At 35.3% G+C, this 20,523-nt stretch overlaps 1 protein-coding gene across 1 annotated transcript in view; it reads left to right on the top strand.

Annotated features, from left to right (window-relative positions):
* Positions 1–20,523, top strand: part of SMCHD1 (structural maintenance of chromosomes flexible hinge domain containing 1) — a 66,657-nt gene that overhangs the window by 39,728 nt on the left and 6,406 nt on the right. The window contains exons 28-43 of the mRNA XM_014871261.2: positions 850–968; positions 1,594–1,761; positions 2,807–2,932; positions 4,822–4,901; positions 6,325–6,482; positions 8,250–8,365; positions 8,817–8,878; positions 10,864–10,951; positions 11,355–11,486; positions 12,711–12,860; positions 16,202–16,328; positions 16,515–16,634; positions 17,955–18,040; positions 19,071–19,193; positions 19,390–19,580; positions 20,344–20,453. Coding sequence (XP_014726747.2) covers positions 850–968; positions 1,594–1,761; positions 2,807–2,932; positions 4,822–4,901; positions 6,325–6,482; positions 8,250–8,365; positions 8,817–8,878; positions 10,864–10,951; positions 11,355–11,486; positions 12,711–12,860; positions 16,202–16,328; positions 16,515–16,634; positions 17,955–18,040; positions 19,071–19,193; positions 19,390–19,580; positions 20,344–20,453 — 1,956 coding nt within the window. The remainder of the gene's footprint in view (positions 1–849; positions 969–1,593; positions 1,762–2,806; positions 2,933–4,821; positions 4,902–6,324; positions 6,483–8,249; positions 8,366–8,816; positions 8,879–10,863; positions 10,952–11,354; positions 11,487–12,710; positions 12,861–16,201; positions 16,329–16,514; positions 16,635–17,954; positions 18,041–19,070; positions 19,194–19,389; positions 19,581–20,343; positions 20,454–20,523) is intronic.

The following is a 20,523-nucleotide window of genomic DNA, read 5'->3' as shown; positions in this document are numbered from 1 at the left end:
ATGTATTCTGAAATCTGAAAGGCTGTTATAGCATTCAGACTATTGCTAAGGCATGGACTTCAAAGTGACACATTTTAATGTTAACTTTAACCTAAGAGGAAGGCATGTTAGGGATCAGTCTTCTCATTCTCCTTTGGTTTCTGTATGCAGTTGCCACATGACATAGGGAGAAATTAAAAATTCTTATACTATTTTGGGACATTAAAAGCTTGTGTGTGAATTAAGAAAGCACATAGAACAAACTGAGGTTGAAAAACAGCTTTCAATTTCAAGGGTTTTTTTAAAACTTTTTGGTAAGAAATAATCTTTTTATTCAAAAAAGTGGGAAGCACAAATATGGGATATAACTATATAGATACATTTGGTTTATACCCACAAGATGGGGGTTCTTATCAGTGTATATAAAAACTTGAAGAGAGTGTAAAGAAGTTGGAGCTGGACTTTTCCTAGGTGTGTTCAGAGACAGTAAATAAAGGCAGTGGGCACCAAGTGAAGCACAAGATGTGCCCCCTGAACATCAGGAAACACTTTTTCACTGTGAGGATGACTGAGCACTGGCACGTTGCCCAGAGTTTATGGAGTCTCCCTCCTTGGAGATACTCTGAAGCTGCCTGCCTGCAACCAGCTCAAGGTCTCCCTACCTGAGCAGGGCATTTGAACCAGGTGACATCCAGAAATACCTTTCAACCTCAGCCAGTCTGTAATTTAGTGATAGTTATTCAAATTTTCTCTATATTGTGTCTATGTTGTGTATGCTTATATTCCATATGTTGTTTAATGTTTCATTAAAACAGCTGCTGAAATAGTCATCCTAATAATCATTTTAATCATCATCATCTTTTTTAACAGATGTAATGATTACAGATCAGTTTGGAAATCAGGTTCAGACAGTGACATCTGCATGTGTAAATTCCCTAGGAGTTTCTGGGCCTGGACTTGATAAATCAAATCTGAAAATAACTTGGCAGGTATTTATAAGATGTCATATAGTTTATTTCTTTGTGGCATTTGTGTGGTAATTGCCTTAATTCTGTTACACAGAATTGAACCAAAATTGTGGAAAGGTAGCCAAATTACACACTTGTTAGTCGCTTAATGCTTTAAAATGGTATGATCCTGTTCTAAGGAACACAGCTGCATCTGTTAAAAACCTTATCACTGCTGCAGCTATACAATGTGGAGGCCAAATCACTTCATGCTTGAGTCAGGTTTGCTTTGTTTCTAGTTCATTGTTTATATGTGTTCTATCTTGCTTTTTTAGTCTTTTCTTCTGTGGTTTTTTATGTTGGTACAGTTGTAGAATGGACTAGTATCTATACCTTTCAAAATATACTGAATAATAGCCTGAAAAACAGGTTTCTGATAAATTCTTGAGTTTGAAATGGGTCATTTCTTACTCGTGAAGTTCATTTAAATTTAACAGAATGAATAGAACTCATAGTTTAATTTCTAGTCCACTGGTCCACTATCTTACAGTAAAAACACCTATTAGTATTTATAACATAAATGCTAAATGCTATATTGAAAAAATACCAATAAATTTTACTTTGCTTTATTTGTTCTTGATAAAATCTTCTCTTTGTTTCTCAACAGGAAAGTACTCAAACAATGAAAGTAAAAGGTATTCGATATAAACCCTGTTTACTTGGAAACAAAGAATTGTGCTTCGCTTGGCGTGAATTTTCTGATTTTATCAGAGTGAACTTAGTAGCAGGATCCCCAGCTAAATTGAAGTTTGTGGATTGGCCAGAGTTAGAAAAGGTAAGTTGAACAATTTTAGTTTGAAAAAAGGCAGTGTGGTCTCTAGTCAATTATTTTAATTCCATTTTTCATACAATAGCTAAATACATTAGGCTTTTAAAAGTGAGCTTATTTTGGAGTAATCTAACTCATATGTGTGTGTTTACAACCTTAAATATTTTTTTACTTTATGCTGCCCCATTTGCCTTTCTATAGATAGTGTAACTTTTCTTTGGTATGGTAATTTTACTGTGGGCTGTATCCTGACTAACATCTTCACTGCTGTTTGTTTTCCAAAACTGCTGTTTGTTTTCCAAAACTGATACAATCCTTAGTGTTAGTAATGGCTGGCAGCTCATCTCTCCATCTCTTGCTGGGGTTTTTTGATATTCAGGATGTAGGATGGCAGTCTCAAATTTTCTTCAGTTTACAAGTGTTTACTGCCAGAAAATAAACACTTAAACAGAATGGACTAGAGGACTTAAAGGAAATGGCTGGAGATTTTTGGTATATCTATTTGCTTTGGGATTTTAAAATCATTTTTCAGTGTTTACTCTGGCTATTCAAATATTAGTGCTTAACTTGCTGCAGAAACCAGAATAGAAAATTGAAAGCAGAAAAAAGAAAATTGTATCTCTGAATAGAGGACAGGAATCAAGATTGGTGTTTTGAGAAGATGGAGAAGGAAAATGAAACAAAAGGGTGTCGCATTACTATTTTTGTTCTCTAGGCAGCAGTTGAAGTATATCAGAAAATAAAAATTTTAGGCCATAGCTCTTTCTACAACAAAGCCATGAATAAGGCCCTTCAGAATCATGTCCTTCCTGTTAGTCACATCAACATGAGTAACCCATGCCATTTAATTGAAGTAGTGCATTTTATTCTATCAAGAGAATATAAATAAACTCTATAAATACATTCCTGCATACCATTCAATTATAGTCTAGCTGTTCTGGGAGACAAATAGTGTGGAAAGGGTGGACACAGTTGCTCTGGGTATTCCTGAACTGCTGAGAATGTTAGTATTGTGCATTTGGATCCATGCATTTGTATTTGTGCATTCCAGCCTGTTGCAGTGATTAATGGTAGAGAATTGCAGAGGCCCCTTATTGTTCAGTTGTGTGATCAGTGGGGAAATCCAACTCCTGAACCCAATGTCAAAATCAGCCTTACAAAGAGTAACAACTTAAAGGTAAGCATTGGCCTTATTAGGTGAACTTTGTTTAACATAAATTTTGTTGTCATGCCTGCAGTACCTTAATTTTCAGGACATTTTTGAAAATGTTAATAAAATACTATAAGAGCACAAAAGAATAATTAATCTCGTACAAGAATAGCAGCAACAAATAACAAGCAGGTCCCAGGACAACAACCACAAATATAGCAACATTCCTGTAGGACAGTGTCTAATTTGAATACATTCCAGATCTTCTATGGAACCTTTTTCCAAATTTTGTATGCACGTCACACCACCACATCCTCCACATTGTCAGAGGTAATTTACTGAATGATAGTAACGATGATGATACAGTCTCAACCAGCAACCAAACAATTTTTATCTGGTGGTTCTTTGATTTTGATTACTGAATGTATGAGTTACTGGTTTGTATGTAAAGCTGGTCAGCAAGTTTGGGCCCTACTTGATTATCCTGCGAAAAGCATTGGCAGGATAAGTGAAATTAAAACAATAAGGATGAAATCTAGCCCAAGTGTAAGTGATTACTGTCTATTCCATAAGTGATGTATGAGTATCAGATGGTTTTCACATCAATACAAAGGAAAGATTTTGACCAAATACTCCATTCATTAAAATTTTTATTCCTGTTTTTGAACAAAAAAAAGGGACGTCAAGCTGTCAAACATTCCTACTTCTCAGTACAAAGACTGTTGCATTGAATATATATATTATCAGCACAGGATATATTCACCTACCTCTGGACATAGCATTTTTTCATTCGGGCTGGCCCTGTTCCCTTTTTATTCTTGCTTGCCATGAATTCGTGTTCCTCAGTTTTCTCAGAATACACAGCAGCCAAGAACCTTCTTTTACTCACTCCTCCAGAGCTGTGCCACAACCTTAGCTTTTGCCCAATTTAATTATGTTGTTATTGCTTTTTTAATTGGATATTTTGAAGTAGATACCTTTGAACATTTTTCTTCTGTCTTTTTTTACCTCTCTTGCCATAGAAGCCTGCCTCACAGTTTGGGTATTTTTTTTCTTTGCCCCAGCTACTGCCTTGATGGTGTCAGCTGAAGCCCACTGTGCATTCTAGTTACATTGTTCTTGAGAGAAGACACTACCTTGGCAGTAGCACTGTGTGATTGTGATCCCTGGTCAAAGAGATGTTGTGGTGGCATGCTTTGTCTTTTCAGATTTTATGCCTTCTTCCAGGGACCACCAGTTGCATGTCTTAGAGTCCACATGTTCTTTATCTTAGTGGGATGTGTCCAGGAGAAAGCGTTCTGAAAGCCAAGGTGGATCATTGTTATAAAGTATTTATACAGCATGCTCTGCCTTGGCATTTCCAATAGGTTGTATGCACAGTCTCCCAAAAGAAATTAGAAGATTTTTGGGAACTGAAATTATCAAATAAGATGTTCTCTGTATTTCACATTCCACCCTTTAAGTCTCCAAAGCCTGATACTATGCAGTTGCAGCATACGTTACCTGTGTTCCTTTATCTTACAGATCCAAAACTAAATGATAACTGGAGTCACATTGTAAGAGGCACTAAATAGTTTGTAGAAGGTTTTGGATCTGAAAATACACTCAGATTAACATCTGCTATGGATGATATGATAGCATCAGTAGTAATTTAAAAAATAACATTTATAAAATATTTGAACATATTAATGAAAAAAATCCTAGTTCGGATGAAGTGATAGCTTTTAAAAACTGGTAGAAAATTTGAAACCTCTTCCTTAATTTTGTCTTCATAATAATATATCTTTCCCTAATTTACAGAGCAAAAATTTAGCTACAGCTCAAATCAACAGACATGATGCAAGCAAATGAGATAAAGATTTTATCCTAAGACTTAATACTATTTCTGTATCACTGAAAGAATTTTTTTTTGACAGCTTATTCCTTCAAACCAGCAACATAAAACAGATGACACTGGTAGGGCTAACCTGGGAGTTTTTACTGTTCACGCACCTAGGTAAGTAGTGAAAACCCTATGGATTTCATAAAGTACTACCAAGTATTAATCTAGAGCTAAGATCAACCATTTATTTTTAATATGCAGGTGGATGGACAGATAGTAAGTTCTTAAATAAATAAAATCAGTAGCTGCTTCTTTTTATCTACCGAGAAGCTGATGCTCTAATATTCTGAATCTTGGTTTTTTTCTGGTGATGGTAAACCTCATCTTATTATTGTCAATGTGCACCAAGTGCAAGTGGTAATAGAAACCACTATGAAGTTTTGAAATGTGCAGTCTTTAAGTGGCAGGTTCCCGACACTATGCTTTTAAAGCAGGAACATGTTCTAAGAGAGTTTAAATCCCACTTTCTCTGTGTGTCTCTGACATTGTCTTAAAGGATTAGGTAGAGTGTCCAAAGGAATTTTAAATATCTATATTTCATTTTTCCTATTTGCAGTTGAACTGCTGAAGTCTCATTTCCAGCAGATGTGTGTCCTGTGGCTCCTGCTTCATGTTGTGCTTCTTCATGCTCACTTCATGTATAGCTTCCCTTACACACTGATGTCCCATATGGCTTTTCAAATTCATCTTTTCTATATCCTCATATTCACAGTCCTGCAACTCACTCCCTGTATCCCTGAGTTTCCTGAGCAAGACTGGGTTGGCTTTAGGTTATTTTGAAACTAGCAATAAGGTCTTGTTCTTTGCTTTTTTTATTTCTTTGCATTCAAATATGGAGAATATGACCCAAATACTTTTGTATTTGGAAGAAAATTGTTTTAAATGCTGTTGATGGTGCTCAGTGTATTTATAATGCCTGTGACTTGGTAGAAGGATGATGAATATTAGATATGAGTTTACTACTGGAGGTTAGAAACAGGTGTGACATCATACTATTTACAGCATAATCAAAACTGGCTGGGAAGTACAGCCTCTGTGCAGCTAAATACTCTATTCCCAGTTATGTTTGAAAACTTAAATTTCAAGTTTTTAATACTGTAAAGAAAAGTAGTTATTTGATAGCATTGAAGCCATTATATATTTTTAGTGTACTTTGCTAGATGTGAATGGTACGTGGATTCACTCTTTGGAAACTTTTATCAAAGCTGAATGCTCCTCACCATTTTAATTGCTTTCTGCTTTACTGTCTTCTGCTACTTGAAGTTGTAGTTGCTAGTATCTTACAGGCAATGAAACCTGATCAAAAAAATTGAATATTAACACAAAATTAAATTTAATAAGTTAATATCTTAAGAAATAAAACTCATGACTTGTCTAACACTGCATTAACAGTTCCACTTTTTTCTTCTCTTTCCTACAACACTACTAGATATTGTTTAGCATGCTTTCACGTACATTATTTAGACTTGAAGCCTGTTGAAAATTATCTTTTCAGAAGAGATTTTACATCCATTTTTATGATTTCTGTATATTGCAGGGGAGAGCACATTTTGCAGCTTAAAGCCTCACACAACAAGACTGTATTAGATTGTCTTGTAATCACAATAAATGTCCTCCCTGATCCTGAGAAACCTGTCCGCTTGAATGTTAAATATGACAAAAGTCCTTCTTTTCCAGCAGGAGGTACCTTCCCTGGTAAGTAGATGGATCTTTGGTGGAAACCAATCACTCAAGAGCTTTGAAAACCTGTGAAAAACTATTTTGGTGATCTCCTACTGTATTTTTTTGCCTTTTCTGGTCTGTTTTCTCAGTTCTTTGTAACAGCTATGTCTGAGGTGTAACACTTGGACAGAACAGATATGTAGGTCATCTTTGGAAGGCATTTCAAAAAAACCTCTTACTTATTTGTTCCAAATTGCTCCTTTTATCCATCTATAAATGGTAAAACTACAAAATCTCTTTTCTGTCTTACTAAAATATGATCTGAGCTAGTTCATGTATGTTTTCCTTCTTCTCTTTCTGTGGATTAGTAACAAAGGCAGTAGCTATGAAATTCTAGGCCAACTGTGAGCCAAGACAAACCGAAAATTAATCAGCAGGAGGGTAACACAAAACATTCCTGTCTCCTGCTGTATTCTCTCACAAAAGGGTTTGTTTCTCAGCTGTCATAACTTGACCAGCTAACATTTTTATGACAAGAAGTTTCTGTTTTTAAAATATTCCTTACAGTGTTATGACCTTGATTAAATTCAGAAGGTATTTTAGTTTTGCCTAGAAGAATCATAGAATGACAGAATAGTTTGGGTTGGTAGGGCCTGTAAAGATCATCTTCCAATGCACCTGCCAAATAGACCTTTTTTCCAGTGTAGTGTGTAGTGTAAATCAACCAGGTTTTGAGTTAAGAAGATAATTAGACAGCTTCTTCAGGACAATACAATGCATATAGTATATATGGCATTAAGTTTTTAAACAAAATTAGATAATAAATTCTGTATTAACAGCCTCATATTCTTAAATAAATAAAATACTTGAGTATCCTAATTATTTGATTTATTGGTGATCTCAGGTATACGTGAGGGCAGGCACTGTAATCATGGAGGGGAGTCATGCCTGAATTTTTCATGCACATCAAAGCATAATCCTTCCTTAAAGTGCAAAATTTAGTCCTGCATGAGCAGTGCAAGTTCATTTACATGCATTAAATCCATGTGCTTTTTTCATTTTGAACTAGAAGGGTAGCTTTGTTCTAGTTTGGATTCCATTTCCTTCAGGTCACTGCACTTTCTATGGGACATACAGGAAAAGTGAAATTTTTCATATTGGGATATAAAATGGCCGGTATTTTGACTGCAGAACCAGTCAACAGAGTGAAATGTCTCCCTATAGTCTATTTCTGACAGATACGACTATGTGATTTTAGAAAGAAGCAGCCAAACTCAGCTTCAGATCTCTTGGAAAAATGGTTGTGATGTTGGTACAGTCTTTTGTTGTTGGTTGTGATGTTGGCACAGTTTCTGTGCCTTTCTAGCCAATAGTTCAGTGGCTAAAGCACTGCGAAGGAAGAGGGGGATTTGGATTTCCTGTCCTTGAAGGAAAGAATCACCTACTTAACTAGCTAATGGTACTCGTTCCTGAGAGCAAGAAGCAGTCTGGTGTGCTGTTTTGATAAGAATGATAATTTGAGAAAGGCAGACTTGAAATTTTAGAACTGTTTTTAAAGCTGTCATTGGATAAAGTAAGTATTTGGTTTTTCCCTAAGCATTGTTACCTGGTCTAATTACAGGGATAAGGAGAGAAGGTTTTTCATATCTGGTTTGAAATTCTTAGTTTTGGCTCTTTTTGAACTGCTTGTTTTGTAAGTTTTTTTTCTCTTAAGTGTGAGGGAGACACAGAAATTCATGAAGTTTACACTTCTTAGTTCTGAATAAAAATAATCTTCAAAACATGTTTTTCATCCTACAGATTTTATGGTTAGTGTTCTTTCTGAAGATGACACCATTATTAAAAATATTAATCCAGCCCGGATTTCTATGAAAATGTGGGAAGCACAGAGCAGCCGGGTTAGGACACCAATTGATGTAAGTCATCAAAATGCATTTTCAAAATGGGTATGAAAATGCCAGCACAGGACAAACATACTTATAGTAGAAGCTCTTTCATTTGACTTAGATCCGCATCCAGTTCTAGATTTTACGTAACAAGTATTGCAGATCAACCCTATGTGTTTATCAGTGTCTGTCCTGTTACAGGTTGTCAGACTGGTCAAGCATCACTACTACAATAGTGACAAAAATGTTGCTGTTCTCCAGAAACTAACTCGTAGCAGGGAGACTATTAGAAGCAGCCACGTTGAATTTTGCAAAGAAAAGACTGTGAGAATTAAGAACATGAAATTAGTGTCTAAAATTCAGTCAGTCTCATTGACTCACTGTGGGCTATCAGTACTGCAAATCATTAGGTCTTGGTAGCATATTACAGGTTAAGTACTTTCAGTTTATTGCACTAAATGTTTTGCATCTTTCTTTACAGGTTATAACGTTTAGCTGTAGTAAAGTGAAGGATGACAAGGAAGACAGCTTCTTCTACTTCAGGTATAATAACATTTGTTCTACAATTACTCGTGGAACTTACTATACAAAATACAAAGTTTGAAATAGAAAGAAGAGTTTTGATAATAAAACAATCCATCACAAAATTCCTATGATAAAGAAAAGGTGAAAGATACCAGCAAGATGCATTGAGATCAAGATTGAATTCTTTTCCTAGATACTTTTGACATTTGTATAATCTGAGAGTAGAGAAGAAAAGAGTCCAAGATAAAGTATTAGAATAAATTTTGAGAAATGCTAGCAATGAGGGAACTATATCATCAGTTTGTAACTAATATGATAACATTATTTAATTCTTTTCAATATTGCTTCAACTACTGTAGAATTGCAGGCTGGACAAAGCAGACTTAACTCTTGTTTTACTACCTTCTCTAGCTGTGCATCAGTCCTGAACCATGACCTTGGTCCTGTCAGTTTAGTAGTCGTTCCTTGGGCTACTTACTATGTCTTGGATGAACGGAGGCAGAACTAGAGCTCATCATAAGCTGGTGTCTGACTGCCACATTCTTTCTACATCTATTTCTAGTAGAAAATCTATGGGATTAGTTAAATAGTTATGGTACTGGCTCTTGATTTAAGCTTTTGCTTCCTGGGAGTGAGCTTTTCTTGACATAGGTGCCTGTAGTTGTCCGCAAATGTCCAGAATTAAAACTCCTAAACTTACTGGAAAATTTGAAAGGAGTATAGGCACTGCCTATTAGCAGCCCTTGTAGAAAGGTACACTTTATTGTTGCTGCCAGTGTCTGTGGCATCACTGTCTACCAAGTGACTTTCAAGTTTTCCTGTTCTTGGCACACTCTCAGATGGTTTTTGTCTATTTATTGCCAGTCAATAACATGGATGCTGTTATGGAGTCTTAAACAACTTCCATAGCAATTGTGTCATTTCTTCTTTTTCTAAAGCCTTTGTCTGTCCAGTCATGAGATCCTGAGCTGATTATTTAGTGATTATTAATTAGTGTTTTAGTGCATCCTGACAAGGCAGATGCTACTGTCAATCTTAAGCTAGATAAAATGCAGAAAAGAATTCTTACTTCTGTATGTGAAATCTAAAAAAGGAAAAGTCATGGCCTGTTCTGGAAATAATAAAGCTTTGGGATTTTGTGTTTTCCAAGTTAAGCATTCCAGGGAATCTTGCATATTACTCCTTCCCAAAAAAATCAGAAGAAATAAATTACTTAATGTTGACAAAACAGTTAAAATGCTGTATGTTGAAAACAAGAATTTTGTTAATCAATTCAAGAGTGCCACATGTCATCCTTGGAGAAATACCTGAATCTTGGCTGTTTGCATCTCCTCAAAAGTTTGTAATCATTTTTAACTCACTGCTATCCCTTGATAAACACTGCAAAGGTCCTCTGGATGCCATGTGGCTTTCCTTGCTGGGTGAAATTATAGCAGCAGAACCTCATGTGTCTGAGCTTTTCTTTGTGTTTTGATGGTAGGAGTTCTTTGCCAGTAGTCTATACTCTGGAATGCTGTAAGGTAGAATGAAAACTCTTTTTTTCTCTCACTATACTCAACGTTGACCAGTGGTTGAAGTTACCCAACTTTGTACAGTCTGACTAAGGACGGAATTAGCTACTCTGATTTTATGAAAATTTTATTAAATTTAGACAGAAATGCTTGTTGTTCCAGATCTAGACATGCCTATGTTTTGTTCCAGTAGCTTTATGAAAATTCTGAATAGGAAGTGAAATGATGTAGACTTGCAGATTTCTGAACAACAGGGCCATGACAAACTTCCTGTTATCTAGAAGAGACAAACTTGGAGGAGACTCCTCATTCAAGCTTCCAAAAGCCTTACCCTCATTCTCGAGGAACTCTGATGGCCTTCTTGCTGAAGGAGTATTATTCCTTAGTAGGGCTTTCTAACTAGTTTAGAGGACTACTCAGAGTTTGAGTTGCTTGTGTACTTACTTCATTATTGACTCCTGTTTGCTTGGGCTTTATTTTTGTTTTTTTTAGGGATAAAATGGTTCCAGAGAGAGTGGGCACTTACATAATCCAGTTTACCTTTGCAATGGATAAGACAAACATGCTCAACAGTGAACAGGTTTGAATCTATAATTAATTGCAGATAGCCAAGAATATATAGTACAGAATCATCTGGGTGAAGTGTTACAATGGTTTGTATATTCACAATGGAAATACTTTCATCCACAAGTTTTGAAAAAAATTACATTTTTATTTTTGATAGTTATTGATTTCAAACTGTTGATTAACAAAATACATTTTCATTAATTTCTATAACCAACAATTGACAGTATAATAGAGGTGCAATAATTTGCAACCTAGCAGAACTGCTTTGTGGTTGTGTGACGGTTTATTTCAGATCTGTCCATAAATTTCATATACATTTGTGTCAGTGTTTTTTGAGCAACCCAAATGTGCAGATGATTTGTGGTTAGTTATATCAGTATTTTATTTTATTTTATTTTTCCTCCTTTTTCTGCTAGATTATAGTTGAAGTTGTACCTAATGACCCTGTACGCTTGTTACCTGATTCTTTACCAGCTACTCCAGCAGTTTCCAATGCTCGAGCTCTTACCAGCCGCACACTGGTCAAGGATTTATACCTCCATTTAATGGTAACTATACTTCTGTACGAAATCATAATTAGGGAAATACAGAAGACTGCTAAAATTATGTTGAATTTTGCTGTAAGTCAAGCTGTTTCTCTGCTACTGTTCCTTTGCAGATTCACTTCATAAAAAAAGATGAATCAGTGATTTTTCAGTATATGACAGGTCCATCTTGTTTCATTTACATACAGATAACCAAAAGAGAAATATTTTGGTCCTTGAGGTATCTCAATTGAAATCCATGTCTTGTTGCCACATGGAAAAATTGTTCCAAGGATAGATTCTAGTGGGAAAAACATTTACTTGTACAGCAGATGCTTCTTTCCATGATTTTTCTTCCCACGGTCAGTTTGTCTTAGAAATCTTATATTGCAAAAAACAGGGTTTCTGGAACTTTGAGTGTTCACAGGCATAAAAGGAAATCACTTACCAGCTACCACAATAGCTAAGAAGACTCAGTTTGTGGGAAAGTAATTCAATTTAATCACCAGTTAAAAAAGATTTGTGTAATAAGAAACAAAGACTAAAAAACTAAAGCAACACCTTCTCCCTCATCCTTTCCTATGCTCAGCTGTGTTCCAGATCCCTGTACCCTTTCCCAAGCAATGCAGGGGGATGGGGAATGGGAGTCACAGTCAACCCATAACAGCTCCTCAGCTCTTTCCTGCCAGTGTTTTTTCTCACAGCTTTCCTGTTCTAGTATGTGTCCATTTGTGGGCCACAGTCCTTCACAAACTGCTCCAGTGTGAGCCTTTGCCACAGGCTGCAGTCTAGGAATTACCGACCTGGTTTAGTGTGAGGTCCTCTATGGGCTTCCATGGGGTCTCTTCTCCACCGTGATCCTTCACGGGCTAAAGGGAAGTGCCTGCTCCAGTGTAGCTTCCCTGTGAGCTGCAGGGGAATTTCTGCTCTGGTGCCTGGAGCACCTCCTCCCATGGTTCCTTCTCTCACTCTCTGCTGTTTTCTCTTTTTTTTTCCCTATTCTCACCTGCCTGTGCATTTTTGCCTATTCTTAAATATCAAGAAACACTCTTTTGGCTGAGGGGCTCAGCTGTCCCTGCAGTTGATCAGGTGGAGCACTGGCCATGTCCAGCCTCTCCTCACAGAGGCTGTCTCTGCAGATCCTCTCTGCACAGACTGGTAGCACCTGCCATATAAATTCAGGGCAGTACAGAAATGGATTATTTAGTTCTGTTCCAAACTAACTTTTAATTTCTTTTTTACTTACAGGATGAATACAACAACCACACTGGACTTGATCTAGTTGGCAGAATAATAGCAAAAATTAAAAGCCCCAATGAAGATGATATAGAGATTCCACAGTTTCAGGGGAGAATCAGTACAGTAGAGTTTCCATTGGAGAGTGGATCAGCTGAAATTGTAAGTGTGACTGAAATACACAGCTCCATGAACAGTGTGTCTAATGAGGCTTATTTTCCTGCAGTTTTAAAGTTATCTTACACCTCATTGTGTTCTGTGGAGATTTAGTTTCTATTGTAGCTTTGCCTTAGAAATAAGTAGATAAATTATTTCTTCTGTTTGGTTGCTGATTTTCAGAAAACCTGAATGGAGGACATTGTTTAATCTGTATCCTTGCCAAAGGAGAGAATTGTATAGGTACTTTCAGATAGTGACAAAGACTTTCAGGAAGATCCAGGAAAAATATTTTCTTCATTTGAATTCTACATGTGAATAACACTTAACCAATTTGTAGTTAAACCATTAATATTGCCAGTATTTTACATTTCTATTTATAATACTCTCGAGCTGTAATATCTTAAGATCATTTAAATTGTGGGCCTGTATATACTTTGTAGAAAGGCATCCTACCCTCATTTGAGAAGATAGAACTACCATTTCTCTTTATGCTTTGTTTCACTCATTAATGCACTTGGCTGTTAAAAATCCTTTCCTTATTTTGGTTTGAATCTCTGGCATCATGCATACTCTGAAAGTACTGCATATTGTAGTCACATCACTGGAATCACTCTTTCTTCAACAAATACAGATGGGATTTTTTAAACTTGGAGTTCCATCTGTCACAGTTGCTATAAAATATGATACAAAGACACTATGTAAAATGTGCACATGCACAAAACCAGAAACTGTTCAAAACACACCAAAGAAAATCCAGCCGAATGTGGAGTTTCTTTTGAGTGGAATAGTCACAATATCTCTCTTAAAAGCGTACACAGAACTTAAGTCAATAGTATTCCTGTGGTGAAACAGTTGTATATTGATTTTTTTGTTTTCAACTTGAAATGGCCTATAAGAATGGCAGAGCAAAATTATACCCCTATTCATATTTTTAAGTCTGTCTGACATCTACAGAAGTCTTCAAACAGTTAGAAGATGTACTAAAGGAGGATCTAGCTTTTTAAGGACATTTTCTCAGCCACCTTTTCTAGCTTGCTCTTTGGAAGCAGCTTTGGCAGACCAGCAGCAGTGTGTGCCAAGTGGAGACAGACACTGCATAGTAGTCAACACAAATTCTCCAAATACATCTTGGGAATTGCCACCATAAGAATCCTAAAATCTATAGATCCTACATAGAAACTTGTCATAGTATATTTTATTCAGTACACTGACTGCTTTTATGGAGCTACATATGTGAAACTGAATGACACAGCTGAAGTTATTCTCTGTCAATAACAGTCAAGGACAGAAACACCTAGTTAACATGGCCAAATTTATTAATCTGCCAAATATCTGATCTGCTCTAATCCATACAGAAAAGTGACAAAATGTGTATAAGAAACAACCTAGTAAAAGAAAATGCAGGGACTGAATAGAGGTATCAGATAAAATTAATATACTGATTGATTTATGGTATACTCTTGGGTTTCTCTGGTTTCCCTACCATGTTTCAGGAGTGATAAATTAACTGGTTTGTGAACACATTTTTCCCCAGGCAGATGGGGTTAAGAAAAGGTACAAAAGTATAGCTAAAGGATCAGCTAAAACCATTGGTCTGTCAAAACACTGCAAATCATGCATTTACACCTGTGGTAACAAGGTATAAATTGAATACCTTTATATGGGTAATAATAACCCCATATACGACCTGTGGCAGTTCAGATAAAATTACTGGATAATTTCTAAGACTCCTTGCTAATGCAGAAATAAATTTTTTTTTGTTTATCTTCATGTAGTAGTAACCTGCTGTTGCACAGTTGTGACCTAAATTCTCCAGTCTTCCATCAGTGACAAAGCTAACCTATGTAATGGAAGAGGAGTGTGCTGAGTTTTGTGGTGTTTGGGAAGTTGTTTGTTTGGCTTGTTTTGTTTGCTCCTCCTTTTTTTTTTTTTTTTTTTTCATTTTTGTAAGCAGATGGAGTTTTGGTTTTTTTTACTTAGCTATTCCTGGTTTGGTGGGAGGTGAGGGGTCTTGCATGCTTCTTCCTTTTTATTACTATAATCTAAAGAGATCCTGCTGCTTTTGACAGTAACTTGTTTTCCCTAGTCATCCATGGGGACTAACTGCATTTCAGTGAACCCAGTATCTCTTCCCCTCTTCAGGCAGTTTTCAGGCATCTGGTTTATACTGACTTGAGACTACTCACAAAACCCATGTGGAAAGGATTTTTTGGTTGTGATGCACTGTCCTTTTCATATGACTTGCAATGGAGAGGGGAAGGGACATATTCGTGTTCTTCAAGTATTTTGAAATTGTTCCATCTTGTTTATAAAGACAGTTATGTGCAATTAGCACAAATAATTAAAGTGATAATCTGACATGTTTACCCTTAGTCACAAGTTCAGGAATACTAAACTTGTTTAATGAAGAAAAATGTTTAGATTTTTTTGTTGGCATATATTTTCTAAGGAAAAGATATTTCTGCTACAGACTTCCCCTGATAAAATATGTAGCTGCAATATTTTTGAAAGCCATGAAGACTATCTTTGAAGGTTATATATTTATCTCTTCTTTTAGGCTGCAACCACTTCTCTCTTGATTTGGCCAGTTGAGTAGCAATTTCTACATGTTAAAGGTGGAAACAGTATGAGTTTTATTATAAGCATTATTCATTTTATGCATGATACCTTTCCCAAAGTAACAGCACATTTAGATATTACCTTTACTAATTTTATTTCTGTTTACCTTTTTAATATTTTTATAATATTATAAAGGTTTTATAATATTTCTCATGTTTATAAAGAAAGGCAAAGGATTTAGTATGCCTTTACAATAAGGAATTGACAAGAAGTTAAGTGTTTATGATAGTGGTTGGACATACATAGTTAATTCATTTGGGATCTGCTGTCTACTTCCATGGTAACAGCAGTAACTTTAATTAAGCTCTGGGAATAATTTGTTTTCCTTCTCTGCATTTATGCATTGGGTCTTCCATTTCAATGATCTGTTTGCATTTCACATACTGAACAAAGTATACCTGAGGATATCTTGCTTGTGAGACAGCGCAGAGGATATTTTTTCTGAGCATGTGTCTCTGAAATAAAATACATAGCCAAAAAATAATAAGACTGTGTAAACAGGTAAAATGACAATCTTAATCCTTAAATAATAAAATAGCTAAGTCTTTGTATTCTACTTCTATTTAATTGTTATAAAAGACTTTTCCAAGCTAATACTTAAAATTGTAATAATATTGTATAGACATTGTGTTATGTAACTTTAAAGATTTAGTAGCTGAAAAATGTTTGTTTGTTTTGTGTGTAACCTCAAGCATGGGTATAAATTTGTTTGTTTATTTTCATAGAATTTAGTACTGGCTGAAGACAGTCCTGGAAGAGATAGCACTGAATATATTCTTGTATTTGAGCCACATGTGCCAGCTTTGAAAAAACCTTTGGAACCATATTGTCTCTCATTCATGTTTTACAATGGTATGTTTTAACTGCTCTAAAATACTTGCTTTTCCTTAGAAACAGCTATTTTTAGATCTATAATATGTTTTCAGAAAAATGTAATAGCTCTATTTTTTAGCAAAAAAAGAGATTTTTGCTAATGTTTAAACCAATTCAGTATGTTACTGTATGTTCTTCTAAAAGTGTGTATGCTTATTTCTGTAGATTTTAAGAAGCAGCAGCTGATGGCAACACTCACCAGGGAGAAAGACCAATTATCTAAGTCCATAGATCTTTACAGAAAGATGTTTGATACTACGAATCAGCTCGTAGCTGAAATGAAATGTAAGTTCAGTTAAATATGTAAATAATTTTTCTGTGATTTAAACTTCTCTTATAATGATTTTGAGAATATAGAGAAGGGGGAAAAAAATAAGTATTGGAATAATGAGAGATAGTAATTAGAGGTAGCAGAAGGGGTGTATATCTTGCAGGGAAGTATCTAATTGCTTGGATGTACCTGTATACCTATAAAGGGTCTTGATTTGAAGTAGAATTTCTTATGTCAGAATTATCAAAAGGAGAAAAGAAACATTGGTGTTCTTTTTATCCATGACTGCCTTTTACTCCCATCTTTGCATGCTCATATATCTGGAAATTCAATAATAGCCTAAAAACAATTTGAGAAGAATGAATTATAGATAATCCTGTTTTTAAAAGTTAGTAGTTTTATGTTTTCAAAATGTTACTTTTCCCCTTCACATTTGACCCCGTGTACATTATTCAGAAGTGTTGTCATTGTTTGTGTTCTTCAGCAAATGTAATCCTTTATGAAGTTCTGTTAAACTGCAGAGTAGTGTGAGGGCACTGGTTTATGGGAATGAGAGAAATGAAGGAAATGTTTTCTTTGCTTTTTTTTTTTTGTTTGAATCATCCTGCCTGTTGATTAAAATGTTTGTTTTAATAATTGCATTTTGAGTTGTTATTTTAAATAATCACCAAATGTAAATAAAGCAGTCTGGCCTAGAAGATGCCACTGTTTCTTGTAGTTTTAACTGCACATTTCCGTTATGAATGGAAAATCCTGAATTCCAGTGTGAAAGGCATAAAATTTTTGTTTCATACATGCACATCTGTAGAGAGTAAGTTGGAGTACAGCACTACACTTTATGCTTAAGTAACATTTTCAAATATAAACATGTTTTGAATAGAGGGAGAAAGCAACTCACATGTTTCCTACTTTGTTTTTTAAACTAGTTCAGATATGAGAGCGTAAGAAATAGTGTCTAGAAAGTGGTGTCCCATATAACAGGCAAAAGAAGGTAGTGCCAGCCACCAGTCCTCTCTTCTGTCTTGTCTTTTCACCTGTTGGAGAATCATTTACAATCATAATTGAGGAGGAAAACTAAAAGCAGGTGACATTCTCAGACTGATAAAAGGTCTAGACCCCCTTGCTTCTTGACGCTGAAGGTTTGGCATCTGCTGAAATTGTTTAGAAACTGGACAAAATTGCAAGATCTTTGTGGAAAAATTCTGATACTGTGTGCTGAAATTAGGAAGTGGATAGGGTCAGTTACAGCTGGCATAATTCTGAAAAGTTGTAAGAAATTGTGTAAATGTTCCATTGCTTTCTGTCATTTCCTCACTCTCTTGATTTTGTTTCAGGTCAGGTTAAAGAAGCTGAAACAAGAGAAGCTCTCCTGAAGAATGAACTGAAAAAGCACCAAATTGAATTACCACAGACGAACATAGTATGACTTACTTCTTACTAAACTCCATTAACATCTCTAAAATTGTTATCAATAATATATCAATACTAATATTGCTGAATCACACCTGTTACCAAAACAATGGAAATCTAAACTGTAGGAAAATTTGTGGATCAATGTCAAGATTTTTTTTTTTATTGTTCTGTTAGTGTGAGGATCTTTTAAAAAACTGCTAAAGAACTAACAAAAAATGTCTCCTTTATATCCTACTCTTGTTTTTCTGCTGCTCATGTTTCTGATAAGGTTACCAGTGTTACTGATGCTGCTAGATGTTACAGTAGGTTTTTGGAGGCTGGTCAATATCAACAGATGTATTCTGGCAGAAGTAAGCCAAAGGAAAACACTCTCTTTTCAGAGAATCAGAGAATTGCATATGTTATCGCTGAAGTTCACGTAAAAATAAATTTGGAAATATTCAGGCCAATGTACCCTATTGCTAATTTCCCTTGAAGATCCAATTCTATTTTAAGGAAACTTTTTAAAGGTTTTCAAACTACTAACATTTGGGGGAAAAAACCAGCTATGTAAACAATTATCTTTAGATCAAATAAGATCAAGTTATAGTCATTAATCACAAAACAGTAGAATTAAATTGCAGTATCAGTACCAAAGTTTACTGAAGTTCCCCCTGCTGGCTAAATTTTTCAAGTCTGGACATAGTCTCCTTCTGAAATGATTTATTTTTCTACATTCATTATTGTGTCTTCTTGCTGATTTAAACTTTCTTCACTTTTGTCTCTAATCAAGCACTGATACTTCTTTGTGAAATGTTCCTTGAAGTCCTTAAAAATTAAAAAAAAAAGAAAAAGAAAGGAGTAATTAAAAAGTTTGGTCGCAATTGCAGTGAGCTTTCCCTTTGCTCTTTTCTGGGATTGTGCATGGTGATCTCTTATACATTAAAAGTCTGTTTCAGGTGTTAAATATTTCTTGTTAAGTTAATTGATGAAAAATAACTACTTCTGCTGCTCAGTCCACTGCTACATGCTTGCTGATTTTAAATTTTCATTTTCAGCTTCAGTATGTGGATTCTCTTCTAAAAAAAAAGATGTTGGAACAAGAAGGAGTAATGAAGCAACCAAGGAGAACTTGTACCCTCCCAAACTATCCAAAAGGCAACCAAGATATTCTAGGCAAGGTGAGTTTTCTCTAATGAGTTCTGTTGGTTCCAGAAGGCAGTAGTGATGAAAAATTATCGAATGGCCAGCTCCCCTAGCAGAGCCATCAAAAGGGGAATCAAATGTCTGTCTGAAGTTGCAGGATTATTGTAATTACTATGAGAAGGGGATGTGGTCTTTGTTTCTGTTCTGACTGTTGTAACTTCTGTGGTACAGATTGCACATTTAGCTCAAATTGAGGATAACGAAGCAGCAAAAGTTATTTCTTGGCACCTGGCAAGTGACATGGACTGTGTAGTCACACTGACCACAGAAGCTGCTCGTTCTATCTTCGATGAAACTCAAGGTCGACAACAAGTGTTACCCCTTGATTCTATTTACAAGAAGACACTTCCAGATTGGAGCAGGTAGAGAAAAAACAAAGGAAGCTCTGCATTTGTATAACATACTTCTTCAACTCTTTTTTTTCTTGTCTAATTTGATTTTTAAACTTAAAAATTTGAAGTATAAAATTTCTGGGGTTGTTATTATAGCAACAGTAATGTCTCTTGAAGTGTTAGCTGAAATCTCAGGGTTACATCTGTAACTGCTGTGTGATGTTCTCTATTTAATAAGGTGTTTCTATTAAAAAGAAGACAATTTTCTTTGTCTACATGTTTTCTAGAGCAGGAATTTATTTTAAATATAGTGCTTCTAATCAGATTATAACTTTCAAAAATCCAGTTTCACAATGCATTTGTAAAATCATCTGTAGTAGTAGAAATTAATTTTATTTCAGTTGCCTGAAAAATAAAGAAAAATACAATATTTCTACTCCTGAAAATAATTTGCTTATGAAGATGACTGCTAATATAATAAGACTGCACTTTAGAAAAGATCTGATGTATAAATGTATTTATGATGTTCAAATTCTCAGTTTTCATAATACAGTGCATTAAAACTTGTCCATAAATTAGTCATATGAATTTGTTGGAAATAATGTCTTATAACAAAGCGGTGTTTCACTAAAAAAAAATCTTTAATATAACTGGCATTTCAGGTAATGGTGGGATCATTTACCTAATGTGGAAGTGTTAAGATTCATTCAATTCAGTTTGAGATTCCTGAGCAGAATAAGGACAAATTGCTTTCTTCTTTTCTTCTCCCTCATTCTCCCCTTTCTTTAACCAGACCTTTACCTCACCTGAGAAATGGAAGAACCGTCTTCAGACCTATTGGAAATCCTGTATTTGCCAGAGATCTGTTAACATTTCCAGATAACATAGAGCATTGTCAAACAGGTAAGTGATAAGAAAGAAATCATTACTAATGTCTCTCTTTTAAAAAATTAAATACATCACAAATTATGAT

The sequence above is a fragment of the Sturnus vulgaris genome, chromosome 1 (assembly GCF_052056855.1).
Source record: "Sturnus vulgaris isolate bStuVul1 chromosome 1, bStuVul1.hap1, whole genome shotgun sequence".
NCBI lineage: Eukaryota > Metazoa > Chordata > Aves > Passeriformes > Sturnidae > Sturnus > Sturnus vulgaris.
The sequence above is the reverse complement of the archived record's forward strand: the minus strand, read 5'-3'. Positions and strand labels throughout refer to the sequence as shown.